Source organism: Lissotriton helveticus, chromosome 9, assembly GCF_964261635.1.
Source record: "Lissotriton helveticus chromosome 9, aLisHel1.1, whole genome shotgun sequence".
Classification (NCBI taxonomy): domain Eukaryota; kingdom Metazoa; phylum Chordata; class Amphibia; order Caudata; family Salamandridae; genus Lissotriton; species Lissotriton helveticus.
The window spans coordinates 728,677,915-728,697,506 of record NC_136070.1 but is presented as its reverse complement, the minus strand read 5'-3'; the positions used below and the strand labels follow the sequence as shown (position 1 = coordinate 728,697,506).

Below are 19,592 nucleotides of genomic sequence, written 5' to 3'. Positions count from 1 at the left end.
CAGAACCAGGGGCCACCCCAACCGCGACCAGCCGAGGGTAAGCTTTTCCGACCACCAAAGACACCCCTGCACCTGGTGCCCCGCGGCCCCCTGTGCCTCTCTTTGGGGTACCTGTGCTCCATTATCCCAACTTACCTCTCGAAGTGCTGGTCGACCCTGGAGAGTCACCGTCCCCGAACCTGCAGCCTTTGTTCCTTTTTCAAGATCCTCGTTGGATAACATTGAGCGCCCAACGGCTAAAAAGCACCCTGCACCCAGCCGCCCGAGTGCCGCTGGTTGTGACCCCTTGGCCCTATCCTACTTCGCCCCCTTGCCCTGAGCAAGTGACCAGGAGCCCAGCTCCCAGAGACGCGTGCCCTGCTACCCAGCAGCCACCAACCGAAGGCCCCCTTTCCCTCATTGCATAACAAAGGGCCTACCTACCTCTGCACCCGGCCGCCCTGTGCCGCTGGGACTGAACTAACTGTACTCACCTGACCCTGGGGGACTCCTGAGTCTATGCCCGGAACCCTAACTTCATCAACCAAGTACTCACTTGGAAACCAGTAATTCACTTACCTGCCATTGGATAACATTGACCCATTTTGACTCGAAAATGTTTCTAAGTGTGAAGTTTTGAAAACTGAAAATATTCCTATAAAATCAGCCAAAGTCCGAATTCGAAAGTACTCACCTGTGATCAGGAGATAAGCCAGTGCTGTACCTTTCAGCCCAACACTGAACCGCAAAAGTAATCCTGAGCGGGTTTACTAGTAACCTGTATTTTCTCCATAGGAACCCATTGTCTGCTTTTCTATGAAATTTCTTATGTGTCTACTTTTGAAAACTGCAAAAATTCTTTAAAAATCATACGAAATACTGAAACGCAATTACCTACCTGTTTTGAGTTAAGCCCCCAGTGCTGGCCCTAGGAGACTAGTGCTGGGTTACAAAAGTAACGCAATTGTACTTTACCTGCAACCTGAATTTCCTCCCATTGAATAACATTGTCAGAAGTACCTTGAAAACGTTCTAAGTGTGAGCTTTTAAACCAGCTTTATATTCCTGAAAATTCATCACAATAACTAAAATGTTTTTGCTAATCTGGTTTCAGCTTAGACCCCAGGACTGAATCTAAGATCTAGTCAAATCAGTCTGACCCTGTGCCTCATGGGAACAGTCCAGCCCGAACTGCCAAGCCATGCCTTCCCTGGACAAGAAACAAGCTTCCGAGGACCGGTTTCTGGGATTTCAGCCGTCTTCAGCCCGGCTTGCTTGAATCCAGTGGCAAAGTGAGCAAGGGACTCACGTCTGAGCATAGCCTGCCAACATATGGCGAACAAAGTGGTACAAAAGGAGGTGGTGATGGACGGAGCATCTGAACCAATCAAACACTCACACCCAGTCAACAGATCTGGGTTTAATCCATCACCATTCTTTAGCCCACTCTTCCACCCCAGTTCAGACATGGCCATATGCAAATCAGTCTGGCCCTGTGCCTCATGGGAACAGACCAGCCCGAACTGCCAAGCCATGTCTTCCCTGGACCGGAAATAAGCTTCCGAGGACCGGTTTCTGGCATTTCAGCCGTCTTCAGCCCGGCTTGCTTGAATCCAGTGGCAAAGTGAGCAAGGGACTCACGTCTGAGCATACCCTGCCAACTTATGGCGAACAAAGTGCTACAAAAAGGGGTGGTGATTGACGGAGCATCTGAACCAATCAAACACTCACACCCAGTCAACAGATCTGGGTTTAATCCATCACCGTTCTTTAGCCCACTCTGCCACCCCAGTTCAGACATGGCCATATGCAAATCAGTCTGACCCTGTGCCTCATGGGAACAGTCCAGCCCGAACTGCCTAGCCATGCCTTCCCTGGACCGGAAACAAGCTTCCGAGGACCGGTTTCTGGCATTTCAGCCGTCTTCAGCCCGGCTTGCTTGAATCCAGTGGCAAAGTGAGCAAGGGACTCACGTCTGAGCATACCCTGCCAACTTATGGCGAACAAAGTGGTACAAAAGGGGGTGGTGATGGACGGAGCATCTGAACCAATCAAACACTCACACCCAGTCAACAGATCTGGGTTTAATCCATCACCGTTCTTTAGCCCACTCTGCCACCCCAGTTCAGACATAGCCATATGCAAATCAGTCTGACCCTGTGCCTCATGGGAACAGTCCAGCCCGAACTGCCAAGCCATGCCTTCCCTGCACCGGAAACAAGCTTCTGAGGATCGGTTTCTGGCATATCAGCCGTCTTCAGCCCGGCTTGCTTGAATCCAGTGGCAAAGTGAGCAAGGGACTCACGTCTGGGCATGCCCTGCCAACTTATGGCGAACAAAGTGGTACAAAAGGGGGTGGTGATGGACGGAGCATCTGAACCAATCAAACACTCACACCTAGTCAACAGATCTGGGTTTAATCCATCACCGTTCTTTAGCCCACTCTGCCACCCCAGTTCAGACATGACCATATGCAAATCAGTCTGACCCTGTGCCTCATGGGAACAGTCCAGCCCGAACTGCCAAGCCATGCCTTCCCTGGACCGGAAACAAGCTTCCGAGGACCGGTTTCTGGCATTTCAGCCGTCTTCAGCCCGGCTTGCTTGAATCCAGTGGCAAAGTGAGCAAGGGACTAACGTCTGAGCATACCCTGCCAACTTATGGCGAACAAAGTGGTACGCTCCTCACCTGCAAAGCACAGGCAGAAACTGAAGGGCACGTCAGTCAGTTAAAGCAGGGGCACCATCCTGAAATCATGCACTTACCAGGCTCCTGTTGATCTCCTAATACTGCATCCCACAGCTTCGATCTCCTAATACTGCATCCCACAGCTTCAAAGAGTACTGCGCACCCTACCATAGTGGATATAATGCAAAATAAAGCAATGGGGAACTATGGAAAAAAATCAGAAAGAAACATACCAACCTCCCAGGGGCAGTCACAGGCTGCCCAGCAAGCCCAACATGCCCCCTGTAGCCTGTATGCCCATCATATGAGCGTGACCACGAAAAATAACATAAAACCACTAAAGCAAGTCTTAAAACATAAAAGAAAAGCAAAAAATGTTAACATACCTGTAGCCAAGATGTTAATAGGTTGCAAAAAAAAGACCCAGGAAGTAATGTATTTATACACTTTGGTATAGGGGCCATCTTGGATTGGGAGGGAAAAGTCAAGTTTGGTGATTAGGCTCTGCATAAATGGAGATAAACTCATGTAAGGACTGTGAGAGGAAATGACAAGCAAGAGAAATAACATTAAAGCAAAAAAGACCCTTCTTATTGATAGTAAAGAGCAAAACAGGCAGTACTCTTGACCGACAACTTAAGAAGTAAGAACATATCTCAAAAGCTCCCCGGAGCATATCAATCTAAAATAAAGACATCAGCATAGCTGCCAAGGTTTCAGATTGCTATGTGTGACATTTTCATAATTTCAGTGAAATTATGAGTGACATTTCAACGACTATGAGTAACACATGCTTGTGAGAAAAATAAAGCAATGAAGTGGAGGGAAACATATAAATATAAAAAATTACACCCATTTGAGCAACGAGAATGTTTAAGTTAACTGCTTAAAAGCATAAGAAATAATTGTTAAACAACTTATTTAAGAGACTGCACCTAAAATTGCAGAAAATAGATAAAGCAGTCTACAAGGCTTTCATAGTTTATTATATTCAGCTGCAGAGTCACTCAATTGACGCCGACCACGAGCTATAAGCAGGGCTGGATTAGAAAGCGGAGCATGCGAGGCACTCTTTTAGGCCACAGCTAGGCTGATAGTATAGTCTCACTGACCCGACTTTCAGAACACTTTCATTTGATGAAGGTGACAAGTCACCTCTGTGGTAAACATTATGCTCAGTCCTGATGGCACACACGCTGTGATGCATCTTTGATTAAGGATTTTCACATTTATTATTACAAAAAAAGTTACTGGCACAGGCCTTTGCAGTTTAGACCACAGTTGCCAAGTTGACTTTTCCAGCCAAAATGGCGTTTTAGTCAAAGGCATGTAACATTTTGGTGCAAGTAGTTTCACTTGTAACACTGCACCAATGACTGACTCAAAACTATCTCAGAACATAAACTGCTGTTTGTTATGGGTGTACTTGATATCCGTTTGAGACTTGAATAACACACTCACCACAATCTCAGCAGGGTGCGAGAAAAACCGTCCAAGAAAGGATCCGTGCACAACAGGAGCTACTTTGTGATAGAAACACAGCAAGGGGGTGGACGTTCCATGAGGAATGTACAGAACATTCTCGCAATCTTACACGCGTCCCCTAAAGTCACTCACAAGCACATAACCCGCCAATCGTTGAAAAAACACATTCAAATACAAAGGCAGATTTATGGGATTTGTTAATGTTTGCATCAATGTTCTTGTCATTTTAAAAATCACGATTGTCACGTATTTTGGCTTGCTTATGAACAAATGGGTTCAGTCAAATATTCAGCAAGTGCGGTTTTTGCTGGGTCGAATAAGCATGCGCACACTCTGGTGACTTGTACTTACTATGACTCTTTTGCAGGCAGCGACTCTGCTAAGCAAGCGGACTACAAGTCACCGTGGCAGTTCAGATTTACTGCCCGCCTCCTTAGTTCAGGGGACAGCTGTCCTCAAGTCTGTTATTGTCCAATCAGTGACAGGTTGTCCTCGGCAGCCACTGCCACAGCCGGTCACTGACTCCATGACGTGAAGCTGACCCCGTGATGAATAATTGAATTCACTGTGGGACAGACAGCATGCAATAGCGGCCTGGCAGCAGTCAGTGCTGCAAGAGCTAAGATTGTGGCAGCCCCAGCACACCAGTAGACAGCCCAAGCCGCTTTCTCTCAAAACAAACTCCCAGCCTTCTCAAGCAGGAAGTGACTTCCCCTCCCCATTGGCGCCAGACTAATGGGTGTATCAGACTGGCCTGGGCACTACCGCGATGTCAGGCTGTGTGAGAGCCGCAACGCGGAAATCAAAATGAAACATTGTTGCATTGTGCAGCGAGCCTAACAGCAGCATCAACTCTGCTTCAAGACACAAGCCTGCAGCGGGAACGCCATGTAGGGCGCGCTGCCAGCTGCCACACTTCACTCCAAGATATAGTTTAGGCAGCGCTAGGGAGGCTGAGGTACTATGCAAATGCATTACAATGCATTTCAGTGCGGTGATGCGGATCACCACACTTAAATGCGATAGTCTAACACCTGATGCATGATACTTGGCAGGACTGTGGCAGGACTGCATCAGGTGGGCATGCAGCAACATCACCAACCCCAACAAAGAGATCACAAGATGCAAGAAAGTAAACAAAACACTAGGACGTCAGCTCGGAAGAATGTGAACATCACTGTAACAAAAACCTGCCCAAACTCCATTCACCTTCCTCTTGAAAAACGAATTCATTTTGTAAATCATCAATTTGCAACTCCAGATCTGTGTTTCTTTGGATAGCTCGGACTCTAGATGGGTGGGATAAGTGGCACTCCCACATTTAAAGTACCATGCACCTCTAAAGAGCAGTGTTTCTTTGTTTTGTATTTAGTATCACACAACATAAATCCACATGTATACATTTCCACTTAGGATGTGGTTTTAAACAAACACATACACAAATACTTACTGGTTGCAAAACACTGAAGTTGGTTTACATCACGTTTCAAGCTCTCCGCATTAATAGCAATGAACAGAGTTCCTTCCGGACAGAACATTCTTGCTAGTTTTCCATTTTTACACTTTATGTGAACGAACAAGCATTCAAAAATCTGGAGACAAACAAAGACAATAATTATTTTCATATAATATAGAAAAAGTATAAATATGGCCAATCAATTGTGGCAACATCTTTATCAAAATTAAGTAACTATTTCTTAACCTAAGTCTACTTTGTCTGTTAGATGACAGATTTTAAAAATCTGAAAAGGTCTACATTTTGAGGAACTGACAGTGTAATAACTCACGTTCTTACAGTTGAACTTTTCAGTAATATCAAGCATTTTCTTCAGGTTTATCAGTGCAATATAAGCAAGAGAAATGTATGTATGTTATTGTCATTTCTCCAATGGGTCTGTTTGTTTCGATTATTTTAGGTATTTCTAGCTAAATGTATCCAGTACTCTAACAGAATCTAATACTTATGAACACAGTACTCGGTTGTGTCGGCCTTGTTATGCGCAAAAGTATCACCCAGACGCAGGATTAGGATGCAAACCTCAACTGCTGACTCCTCAGTCTCATTTCATACTGCTACCTGATTCACTTAACGTACACACTGTACCCTATTTCTCATTGCAGAACGTCAACCTACAAGCTGCCGTCATTGCAATTCCTTGCGAGCTACCGTTAAAATTCATGCCGTTTTCACAGGTTTATCATTTGATTTCCACTCAGACTTTTGAGCCACAGAAAAAAACAGAATCACGCCGTTACTGCATTATTGGCAGAGGGTGTTTGACAATTTGGCAAAGTGACAACCTTGTATCAACAAGCATTTGCAATGCAATAGGTCTCGCCTTTGGGACTTTATAAGTATTTAGCTATGCAGCACATTATCCTGGGTGCTGAAACATCTACTGTTCTTTAACATGAAGGGAAAGTAAGCACCAAACTGCATGACTCGCCAGGTATGGGAACACATGGAGAGAAATATTGACTTTCAGCGGGAAATGGTATAGGCCAAAGTTCTGTTTTTAATATAAAATCAGGGCCTTCGGTGGTCATATCACTGAAAATACAAGATATGAAAAAAATATTATTGTCTACAGGTGCTCGTAGTAGACAATTTCTATGGACTGGAATCTAGAGAATGCTAAAGTGATTCTGGTATTTTACTGAGGTCTGCTGGTCGTTTTCTATCAAGAAAGTTAAACAGAGGCGGTTGCCAGAAAAATTTAAAAAAGCAAGTCCCCGTCCGCACATATCTATAACCCCGGGAGGGAGAGGTGGAACAGGGAACTTGGAAGAACACTAAGCCACAAAGAATGGGAGCAGATCTCATACAGGGCGCGACATTCTGCATATCATGTGGGGCTTACGGAAACATTCACGAAGGTTTCGACATACTGGTACCGCACTCCTGAACGCTTGCACGAAATGCACAGGCTCATAGACAATACATGTTGGCGCGCTTGCGGGCACATTGGGACTTTAACACATATCCTATGGGACTGCCCACTAATACAGGACTATTGGAGGGAGGTGCTCGATGAAATTGATAAATGTTTTGGCATCGAATTACCTCGCCTCCCGGCCTATACCTTGCTGGGCCTACCTAACGCCCTAATGTTTCCGTTGAAATCCCGGAGAGGGAGACACATAGCCATTGCCTTGGGCTCTGCCGTGCAGAACATTCTAGTACACTGGCGCACCTCCACGATCCCCTCGATCACGGGCTGGTTGCACAGGCTGTGGCATGTCCTAGGTATGGAAAAAATTTCACTTACACTAGCTGGGGAGGTCGACCAATTCACTGAGCTGTGGCAACCATTCCATACTTTATTGGCTACTGAATTCAGGGAGCTTACATGCCCCAGGTATCTGAGACTCCTTAGGCTTACACCACCGATCACCTGAATGGATAGGAGGAAGGTAGGGGATAGACCAGTGGGTTGGATACGTGAAGAGAGAAGGCTTGTGAGTGTCTGTGAACCTTTCTTGCGCGGTACCGGACTGAGAGTTGGGGGGTGGGGGGAAGGGGCGGGTCGGGGGGGTTGTTGGGGAAGTTTATTAAGTTTTTAGTGAAGTACGGAGAGCTTGGTGTTTGCTTCCCGGTCGACGTTCGACCGCAATGCTTGAGGATGACACCTGTAACCGCTCTTGCTTGATTTAGACTATTGGACCACGACGGTGGCGGTGAATTTTGAAGTCTGTATTGGCAGTTAATTTGCTCTCTGGGAATTGTTTATTATTGCCCGACCTCTTTCATGCTTTACGATGCTATGTCTCTGTACTTCCTCAATAAAAAATACTTAAACCTAAAAAAGCAAGTCCCTCAGCAGAAAGCAATTCTAGTATTTTTCTGACCTCTGCTGGTTGTTTTTTATCAAGACAGTCAAATAGAGGCAGGTGAACATTAAAAAAGTCCCAACGCGGAAGCAGACAAGTCCTAGGGCTGATCTCCAGAGCCCACAAAGTACATGCACATAAGTATATACTAAAGTATACAAGCATTTGCAATGCAAATAGTCTCGCATTTACGAGAGTTTGAGCTATTGCCATTGTAAATGACAAGGCCCGCTGAAAACTTCATGCTTTGACCTCAGAAAGGGAATAGGCGCTTTTCGTAAAAAAGTGAAAAAACTTGCTGACGGCTTCAGGAGGAACTCCAAAGCAGCGATAGCGGTGGCGTTTCTTCATCGATGCTCCGGCTTCCAGACACAGCCAAGCTCTTCCGGCGGACGATCCACGGCCTGCTGGGGAGCTCGGGGCTCGGCTGGTTCAGCCTCAATTTTCGTGCCCGTACACCTGGTGGCCGAGAAGGATGTCCCCGAAGAACCCTCCACGGACAACGCGGAACAGCAGACAGCCGGCAGGACCTGCCGCACCCTCTCTCCCTCCCCCTGCCGTAGCCTCACAAGCTTTGGTAACAGCCACGGTCACAGCAACGTCTCTCTCCGCCACTGCAGCCTCGGGGGGTGCCGGCAATATTACACTGGAAAACGCCTGCTGTGCTGCCACGAACGGAGATAAAAAGGAAAAGAAAAAACCTTCCTCCTCAGCAGAGTTGAAGGAAGCAGAGACGGCGCTTGACATGATGGGAGGTCCGGACCGGGAGAATGGAGACACCGACAGACAGGTACAGAGACCTTTCAAATTACCTCCTGGCCCATATACTAAAAAACCTGGTCAGACCGTAACAAACCTGTAACCAAATTAGTGGCTAAATCAATGGCAGGAAGTGTGGTAAATAAATAATTAATTACCGGTACTATTTTTGAATACATTGAATAAAACAGATAGCACAATAAATAAGAGACAGGATTAGAGGTATCTGAGTCTAACAGGCTTTAATCAGGCATAAGGGAAGGGACAGGAACGGGATAGCCTGCACGGAAATGGAATGGATGGCAGCTGCAATGCCTCATCGACAGTGCAGCATATATATAGTATAATACATTACATTACATTGCATACAATAGGCGTAGCAGTAGGCGTAACTCGTAGCAGTCGCGAAAGATAAGAACAAAATGGGTGTAACAAGAAGGCGTGTACATGGACATGTGATGTAGACGTCACAGAAGTGTAATAAATGGGGCGGAAACATGGAGGGGGCTACCTGAGCAGCTGGGACCTTTAACCTAGTGGTGCGCGCAAACGGGCAATGACTTGTGACTAGGGAGAACTGGGGGCTATGACTTCTGCACTAGAAGAGGAGACTAAAGTCTGCAGGGTCAAGACGACATGTACCTATGGCATATCTGGTATCTTGTGTTTGGAGTACATGTTGATAGAAACTAAAAGCTATCAGGGCAGAGGCTACTTGACTCTAAGGCTGGTGCATGCATTTATTCTACATGTATTGCGTGTGCTAGGAATATTCTATGAATATTAATACAGTAATTCTCTTGCATGGAGACAGAAAGACTAGACTATAGCTGAAGCTGTTTATACGGTTCAGTAGCTAAGGAATGCAAAGACGAGGAGCTGAACTGATAACTAGAAGCATAACATACTCTTGGCAGACAGGCAGGCAGAGCCAGGCCGGGCACTGCGCGGCAGGAAGTAAGTGAAGGGTCAGGGATGCAGGTGGGGGCTGTATCGCTCCTCGGAGCGGGTTCAGAAGACTGGAGCTTGAATCTGGCGTCCGGGCCCTTTTGAGGCCTAGAAACGGGGACAATTCAATGAATTAACGTGTACACTGTAAAACATGGCAACATAGGCCTAATACTCGTTGCTTTCACGAGAACTGGAAACTGACATACTAGAGTTGGACACAACTGTAATTGCGTCTTTAATCGATCATAGGGGGATACATATGCATATTAATCATGGACATATAACATAGGATGGGGAACACGTAGGGACATAGAACAAGGCAAAATATAATTTTCCTCATTCCCTCCTTGACCCTACGTTTCCATCAGGAAACATCAATATTCATGATACCATCTATCTGTTCATATAGCATCATTTGCTCGTCTCGAATTGTCTTGGAACGGGACTTAGGACTAGGAATACAAGATGTAGCACACAAGCCACAAATCGCAGGGCCACATTGTAAACAGAGGCAGCAACTGAATATGATCATTACTGCTATACCTATAAATGACAATACTTTCCATCCCCAGGCAGATATGATCCTCCAGAGCCAACCGGACCATGTCCAGGTGCCTGGATCTTGGTGTAACTGATGGGCAATTTTATGAAGTCTGGTTATAGCTGAATATACAGACGGTCGTTATTAGGAATGAAAATGCAGCAACTAGATCCGATGACTCTACAAGCTCCTCCTCTATCGGCCAGTATGACGTCAAGGACGAGACGATTTTGGAGCACGACAAATCTCATAGCAGATTGCTCTTCAGTTAAATTACCTAGAGCGGAAGTAGTCTCATTCACTACTGCTTCAAGGGTTCTGGTTAACCTACGTATTAACTTACTATTCTGGACAGGACCTATGAAGAAAAAGAAACCTTTATTGAAGTCTTGATATTGTTCTAGAGCAGTTTCAGTTTGATCGACAATTGGGGACTCAGTCTCCCTTCTATGTCTAACGTGTACTAGATGTGTGTCTCTGTGATAATCAGATGGGGCTAGAAAAACTGGTGGCAGTAGGAAGGCAATATAACATGTTCCATCCCAATCGAGGGGCAGACGTATATATGCGGTCTGACCACAAACAAAATAAGAATGACGTGAGGCTTTGAAAATAGATTTCCCACTGTCACTATACTCGACCACAGTAGTACAATCACTATGTCCTACATGTGCGGAACCATTCTTTCTGACACATAATTCGCCTTTAACTGGTAGTACTGAAATAGCGGGCAAATCTGGAGTAGTATCGGACTGGACATTCAGGACCATGAAATTCGAGGAATAATTACCTAAATCATATACTTCATTTTCTAGATCTAACCCTGTTCTGTGGGGAAAACCTTCCTTGTCTGGGAAACATGTTCTATTCAGAAGGGACATATCATTTGAGGAAGACGTTAATGTGGACCATGCTCCACACGAGCCATTGTGTGAAAACGGATAAGGAAAGAGTGGCAGAACTCCCTTCGGTGTCTGGAAAGGGGGAAGTCGACCACACACCCAACAATTAGTGGCATTGCTGGTCTGGTGTGAATAGTGTAACATTCTGATAAATGTGTTATTACGCATAGCAAGACGATAGGATAACTCGTGAGGAGGCAGGTCACTAAATGTGTGCTCTACTGTAACATTAGGAAACATATGTACATGTGAAAAAGGAAAACATAAATGAAAAGCATAACTTATGCAGGTAACCATAAGACTCAGAAACATAAAAAATAACAGAGTAACGATGCATCTACTGCAAATATTCTTTTGATAGCATATTCTCTTAGAGTTTTGACTAACTCTCTCACTATGTGGGTCTATCTCATACATGTCAGGAACCTGTCTAACCGCTTCACCCGAGAGGGACTTAAACAATTAAACTGTCTGACTTGCTAGACCTCAACTTGGCTTTATACTCCTGCTGCGGAGTTTTCTCTAACAGGGGAAGTTTAGAGTCTGTGTCTGGGCAGTCTTTGAGAACGGGGCAGTCTTTGATAAACGTCTTTGGTCGTAATCCATGGAATTTCTTGATGTGGCTGGTATGTACCCAGCCCTTGCGTCCTTCGAGCTTGACTGCGGTCCTTGTTGTTAATAACACCAACTTGGGCTCCTTCCAGCGGGGCTCCAGCGGACTTGAACGATCAAAATTTCTCACGAGGACGAAGTCGCCTGGTATGACTTCGTGCGGTTTCACTTCGGTGTTGTCTGGAAAAGCAGCGGTGACCTGTGAACGACAAGAGTGTAGGGCAGACATCAAGGAAGCTAGGTAATCTGTCAGCATATTACTGGAAACGTCTGTAATCTTTCGGGGCATAGGTGTACCCCACATATTTGGAGGACGGCCGAATACGACCTCGTACGGGGACAGACCTGATCTAGAGTGTGCAACCATTCTCATATAAAAAAGGGCAACTGGCAGTGCTACCAACCAATCTACACCTTTCTCTGCGCATACTTTTGCAATGCGGATTTTCAATGTCTGATTATGTCTCTCTACGAGACCGGCTGCTTCAGGATGGCGTACACAATGGAACTTCCACTGGTACCCTAACAGAAGGGAAACTTGTTTCATGAGTTCAGAGGAGAATGGCTGGCCGTTGTCTGAATACACGACCCTAGGCAAACCATAGCGGGGGAAAAACTCACGAACCAACTGCCTGGCAGTGGTCGCGGCAGTGTAATCTGGAACTGGATATGCTTCTGTCCATCTGGACAAAGCGCATACAACTACGAGGACATACTTGAAACCTCGACATCTCTCCATCTGAATATAATCCATCTGGAGGACTTCAAAAGGGTGGTCAGGAGGATGGAATCCACCTTGTTCCACCGGGACACTTTTACCTGGGTTGAACTGACAACATATTATGCAGGTACGTACTTTCTGTTTGGCGGCTGCTCGTAAATGCTTGTTGAACCAAATGTTCTGGATACTGTCTAACATGGCCTTTTCTCCTAGGTGTACTGGACTATGTGCGGTATTAATAATGACTTGAACCATTGAGTCGGGGAGAAAGCATGTGGCTTTTCCCTTCGTCAACCATCCCTGATCTGTCTGGACCCCTCCTTGTTCGGACCATTTCTTGATTTCATCAGAGGTAGCATGTGACTGGATATCTAGTACATCTTGTGTAGGGTCCTTAACTGTCATACAAGTAGTCTGTTCTGGAATGTGTGTCGGTGTCTTGTTAACTGGAATATCTGGAGTCTGAGCTGTAAGCTTGGCTGTACGATCTGCCAGGTCGTTACCCTGGGAAATGATGTCAGTAACTTTCGTATGTGCTTTGCACTTCATAATGGCAATAGCTGTCGGTAAATGTATTGCATCTAACAGGGCTTGAATGAGGAGACCATGCTGAATCTTAGTTCCATGAGAAGTCATGAAACCTCTCTCTTGCCAGAGCACTCCAAAGTCGTGTACGACTCCGAATGCATACCGTGAATCTGTGTATATGTTTACTTTCAGGTTCTTAGCTCGTATGCAGGCTTGGGTCAGAGCGACGAGCTCTGCTGCTTGAGCAGACAGAGTATCAATACGGTGTGTTTCTATAACTTCGGTTTCAGTAGTCACTGCATACGCAGCTACTAGTTCTCCTGTACTTGTTCTCATACATGAACCATCCACATAAAGTGTCAGGTCAGGATCAGGTAATGCAATATCTGTCAAGTCTTGTCTTGGCTTTGTCATGGTGTTAACAACTTCCACACAGTCATGTGTGGCAGGACTTGAAGTAACTGACGGTAACAGTGTAGCGGGATTTAAAATGTTGCAGCGTCTGATTTCTATGTGTGGCTGAAACAGTGTCAATTCATAACCTGTTAAACGTGCAATTGTCAAGTGCTGAGTCTGAGTTCGGTTTAAAAGAACTTCCACGGAGTGTGGGACTTGTACTGTCAGGGAATGTCCTAACACTATGGAATCACTCTGTCTGATAGCTAGAGCCGTGGCTGCAACTGACTTGAGGCACGCAGGCAGAGCCTGGGCTACTGGATCTAATGTGCTAGAAAAATAAGCACAGGGCTTGTATTGTCCTGCTTGATCTTGTGTGAGAACAGATAATGCAGTACCATCACGTTCAGTAACAAAAAGTGTAAAAGGCTTACTGTAGTTTGGTGTTGCTAGAACAGGTGCATTACATAAAGCTTTCTTTAATTCATTAAAAACAAGTGTATGTTCCTGGGTCCAAGGGAGGACAGTCGATACGGCTGCCTCCTGTGTCGTTAACTGTATCAGTGGCTTGGCTAGAAATGCATACTGAGGAATCCATTGTCTACAGTAAGAAGTGAGGCCGATAAAAGCTCGTACCTCCTTCTGAGTCTTGGGCTGTGGAAGATGCGCTATTAACTGGATACGGTCAGGTGTCAACTGCCTACCCCTCTTGGACAGTAAGTGTCCCAAGTAGACCACTTGCTGGACACAGAACTGAAGCTTTGAAGGGGACACCTTGTGCCCCATCTCGGCCAGGAAATACAAGATTGTCAGTGACGCACGCTCGCAGTCACGTTCAGAACGGGCTGTGATCAGTAGATCATCGACATACTGGAGTAGGGCAGTGTCAGTTGGCATGTGAATATTGTCTAGTTGTCTCTTAAGTGCTTGACTGTAAATGCTAGGACTTTCTGTGAATCCTTGAGGAGCTCGTGTAAATTTATAGCTTCTTCCATTTAAACAGAATCCGAAAAGAAACTGGCTGTCTGGATGAATGGGGACACTAAAGAATGCGTTCTTGAGATCAATTACAGTAAAGAACGTGGCTTCAGAATCAATGGCAGTCAAGAGTGAGGAAATATCTGGGACTACTGGGTACTGGGGTATGATACATTTATTAAGTTCTCGAAGGTCAATCACTAATCGATACACTGGAGGTGCATTTGGATCAGTACGTTTCAGGACTGGAATGATAGGAGAATTACATACATTGGAGTCAGTTTCTACAACCACTCCTTGAACAATAAGCTCGTCAATAATTTTGGATAAGGCTGCTACAGCCTCAGGTGGCAATTTGTACTGTCTGATTCGTGGTAATACAACACCTTGTTTCAGAGTGACACGATGGGGTGTGATATGCATACAACCTACATCAGTTGGACCTTGCGCCCATAAATGCTGTGGTACATTCAATAATCTTGGATCAAAATCACGTAATACATAATGACCTTTAAAATCTCGCAGGAACAGTCTTACTCCCTCTGGGGAGCAACAAATTATGGCACCTAATTCTTTCAGTGTCTTAATGCCTAATACATTTTCTGGACATGACTTCGTAAGTAACAAATCAGTAGTTCGGGACAGTGGACCAACTTCTAGAGTAACTGGTTTCGATATTTCATTAACAATAGGCTTTCCTGAAAATCCAAGGGAAACATTTCTTGAGCCTGACAGCGGAGCCCCTGGAACCTCGTCATGACTGATGGTGGTCCTACTTGCCCCTGTATCAATCAGAAACTTTCTGTCTTTCCCTAATACTTGACTATGTACATAGGGACCCTCTTGATCTACAGGAATCTCGATGAGAGGCAAGCCAACCTCCCTCTCTAGGCTGTTTCATGAGTATGGCTGATAATCTGGATACTCTGACTGTGCATACTGGTACATCTGCTGTGTAACGTGCTGTGTTGCAGCTATAGGCTGCGGTACTGTAACTGTCTGTTGTGCGTTCTGCGGTGGCTGGGAAGTCTGTGAAACTTGTTCTTGTCTAGACGGACGCGGTCTCTCTTTAGTCTTACCAGTAGCTATGTTATGTTTCAGAACTGCACATTCGTTTATAAAATGACCTGGCTGTTTACAATAATTGCATGTCCCTTTAACGGGAGCTGTAGGATGACTGGCTTGATTCGGACCCCTCTTCTGACTGTCTTGTGGAACAGACTGTGCAACTAATACTTTCATTTTCGTGTCTTTCATACGTCTTCTTTCATGTTCCTGCTCTTCCCTGATTCTGTTCTGGTGATACTGGAGCATCTGGAGCATCTGTGACGGAGTATTAGCTTGCCAAGAACTCTCGACTTTCAGTACTCGATTTTTAACTTGTGGACTTGAATTCTCGACTAGTTTGGTAACAAAAAGATGTGGATACGATTCACTACTTGTTTTCAGACCACTATTAATAATGAAACATTTCTCGAATCTAGAATAAAAGTCACTAGTATCTTCATCTTGTTTCTGTTTACAGGCTGAAATGGCATCCCAGTCTTCCTTTTTCGTGGCTAGTAATCTTGGCAAGACTTGTATTAACAGTTCGGGCAAAGCTTTAGCTTTGTCCCCAAGACCGGTACCTGGTACTCGTGTGTTATCTTCGGCTTCTAATGCGGACCAATCTATCTTATTCTCTCCCACCTCCCATTCTTTTTCTTTAAGTTTTTCATATATGCCCGCAGGCAACAAGACCTTTAACATTTTAATGATATCAGGATACGTGTATTCTCCCATATGGAGCATGTCTTTTAGTTCACGGTGGAACCCTGCTGGATCTTTATCATGACAGGGGATTAACTTCTTCATTTCTAAGAGTTCTATTTTCGTGATGGGGTGTAAACAAATACTCGTTCTAGAGCACCCCCCGTTGTCCTAACTGGATGTACTTCTCGTAACGGATTCTGTCTATCTATGTAGAATGACTTCCTTACTGGGGGTGGAACGGGAACAAAATGCGGAGTCAGGAACGTACTGTATTTGTGGCGCTGTTCTAGAATGACATTAATTAAATCGGTACCTAGACCTTTCCATCTGTACTGGAGTAACTCGTTCAATACATCATGTAAAGGACCTGGATCAGAATGCTGAACCTCATACAGTGTGATGAGGTGCTGGATCATATACATATCCACCAGACGTTGCTCGGCTGGGGGTAGTTTCAGGAACATTTGTGCCACTATTTCATCTGGAAACGTGGTAGAATCACTAGTCCATCGGACTGCTGATCGGGCTAGTTCTTGTTCATGCATGGTATTAAGTTCACTATAACCTATTCGTGATTTCAGAATTTTATCGGTAGCTTGGAATACTTGCTCAAGAGAACATTGTTCTGGCACTGGAGGAGGAAAACTTTTCTTGTAATCTGGACGTGAATGTCTGTCGGAAAGTCTAGTTCTACCTACATACGCTATTCTGTCGGGATTCTCGCTGTCTACCTCTTCACTTGAAGAGTCATTCTCTTTCTCTGCTATTTTCCTTGCTTTCTCTTTTTCGTGTATGTCTAGAATTTCCTTACGGATTTTCCTGTACATAGCGTCTATACAATTCTGTGTCTTGTGTTTTCCCTCGGCTATATTATCACTCCACTTTGTCAGGACTTTCATCTTATCTTTATCTTTCTCAGGATAATCTTGTTCTCTTATTAAACAGTTAATCAAAAACTGTAAAATCAGATGTTGAGTCTCGACTTTTCTGTGTGCCATAGCTTCGTGAATACTTTCTGGATCCTCCCCTGTACGGATAAAATGATATATTCTATCTAGATGGTCCTTCATGTCTGGCAGAGTAACCAAAAAGGTGGTAACTCGTCGTAAACGTACTGAATACAGTATCATGTAATCTTCACCTGGTACTGAATCATATACGCAATCAGTAAGGTATTTCTTGAGGGCTGCGTAAGTAGAGACTTTCGGCGTACGTTGTAACGCTGCTTCTCTCAGCGTCATTCGTTTCGTTTGAGGCGGGGTGGTAGGAGCGCCTCCCGCCGCCCCTCCTGGGCTAGAGTCGTCAGGTAATACCGGACGTGCGGGTGCTGGTAACGTGACTGGTAAAACGGGTGCATTTACTGTAGGCTGGGCCGGGGGTACATTAACTTGGTCCCCGGGACCAGTGGCTGGAGGAACAGGGGTTACATTATTAACAGGGTGCTGAGGTTGAACAGGCGGAATATGATTTGCATATTCTGGGACTGTATCGTCCAAATAGGACGAAAGAAAAATTTCAGCTGCGGTCGGTTTATGACGTAGCCTAATCGGGACCAATGGTGGCGGAAAATTACTGGATGCTTCCGGGGTTGCCTTCGGCAAGCCCTCGGCAAGAAGAGGATACATGCCCCTTATAAGAGCATTTCTCTGTCTGTCTGACTGTTCTGCTCTAACTCGTTCACCTTCTTCTAGAAGTTCCCTTTCTTGGGCTTTTTCTGCGGATTCCCTACTTAATTCTGTTTTTCTGATTTCTTTTTCGGTTCTTCTATGAGATTCTTTGCGCCATAACTCGATGGCATCTTTCTGGGACTGTCGGGCTTTCTTTTTCCATAATGCCTCTTCTACTCGCATGATGCACTCGGCATCCCATGCACCTGATACAGGCCATCTATATTTCTCTTCTAGATCCTTGGTATAGTCGACCCATAAATCTAAATACAATATGGCACTTAAGACATGCTTATGATACATAAAATGTCCTGGACTGTCCCTAGGCGGGACAGGAACTGATTTTTCGAGTAACCCTTTCCGGGTTCCTATCTGACGTAACTTGGAAAACAGAGGCATTCTAGACTTGAATCCAAACACAATACAATACACGATAAACACAGTAATGAATAGCAAAACAAATCACTCATACCACGACATTGAAAACACATTAAATAACATTAATAACAGTTCGAACAGAATATTACCTGGTACATTTAAAACATAATACTCGGACTTCTCGAGAACAGACTTACTAGAATTACTGGATGCACTGCTAAAACAGTACAGAACATACCGGTCCCATAAAGAGACACGTCAGGACCCGTATCCACCTAAGTGAATACTTCGGACTGGATCTGTGTACCCAAACCCATCGGACCAGAGACAAATTAATTGACCCTGTCTAGATACTACCCCAGCAACGGTACTCACCGGGCAGCAAGAACGGAAGGCCTCGGACTGGACTGGACTGCCACGACGTCGGACTACGAACTTCGGACTTCAGTTACAGGTGGGCCTCCGGATACCTCGGACCTTGTACTCTCGGCTTGGGCTCTGGTCGGGACTCGCCGCATTCCTCACCGCCTCGTCTGGATGCTGGACCGCAGTCTCCGTCTCCTCCGTGGGCCTGAGGGATACTTGAAGCAGAAATATCTGCACGTGCACGGTATGGTTCCGTCACGGCTGCAGAGGGTCAGGGGGCCTGCGTGGCTTCGCCGGCGCGTGGGGAAAGGGCAAGTCCCTGTTCGGGCGCCATTATGTGGTAAATAAATAATTAATTACCGGTACTATTTTTGAATACATTGAATAAAACAGATAGCTCAATAAATAAGAGACAGGATTCGAGGTATCTGAGTCTAACAGGCTTTAATCAGGCATAAGGGAAGGGACAGGAACGGGATAGCCTGCACGGAAATGGAATGGATGGCAGCTGCAATGCCTCATCGACAGTGCAGCATATATATAGTATAATACATTACATTACATTGCATACAATAGGCGTAGCAGTAGGCGTAACTCGTAGCAGTCGCGAAAGATAAGAACAAAATGGGTGTAACAAGAAGGCGTGTACATGGACATGTGATGTAGACGTCACAGAAGTGTCATAAATGGGGCGGAAACATGGAGGGGGCTACCTGAGCAGCTGGGACCTTTAACCTAGTGGTGCGCGCAAACGGGCAATGACGTGTGACTAGGGAGAACTGGGGGCTATGACTTCTGCACTAGAAGAGGAGACTAAAGTCTGCAGGGTCAAGACGACATGTACCTATGGCATATCTGGTATCTTGTGTTTGGAGTACATGTTGATAGAAACTAAAAGCTATCAGGGCAGAGGCTACTTGACTCTAAGGCTGGTGCATGCATTTATTCTACATGTATTGCGTGTGCTAGGAATATTCTATGAATATTAATACAGTAATTCTCTTGCATGGAGACAGAAAGACTAGACTATAGCTGAAGCTGTTTATACGGTTCAGTAG

At 45.3% G+C, this 19,592-nt stretch overlaps 1 protein-coding gene across 10 annotated transcripts in view; it reads right to left on the bottom strand.

The window, feature by feature from the left end:
• The window catches only part of TOP6BL (TOP6B like initiator of meiotic double strand breaks), a 2,208,219-nt gene that overhangs the window by 1,909,369 nt on the left and 279,258 nt on the right, over positions 1-19,592 (bottom strand). For 8 of the 10 annotated variants that reach the window (XM_078660852.1, XM_078660845.1, XM_078660847.1 and 5 more), the window contains exon 2: positions 5,603-5,744. In XM_078660852.1, coding sequence (XP_078516978.1) covers positions 5,603-5,744 — 142 coding nt within the window. Of the gene's footprint in view, positions 1-5,602; positions 5,745-19,592 lie in introns of those variants that run through there. The other 2 variants (XM_078660848.1, XM_078660850.1) reach the window with 2 other exon arrangements.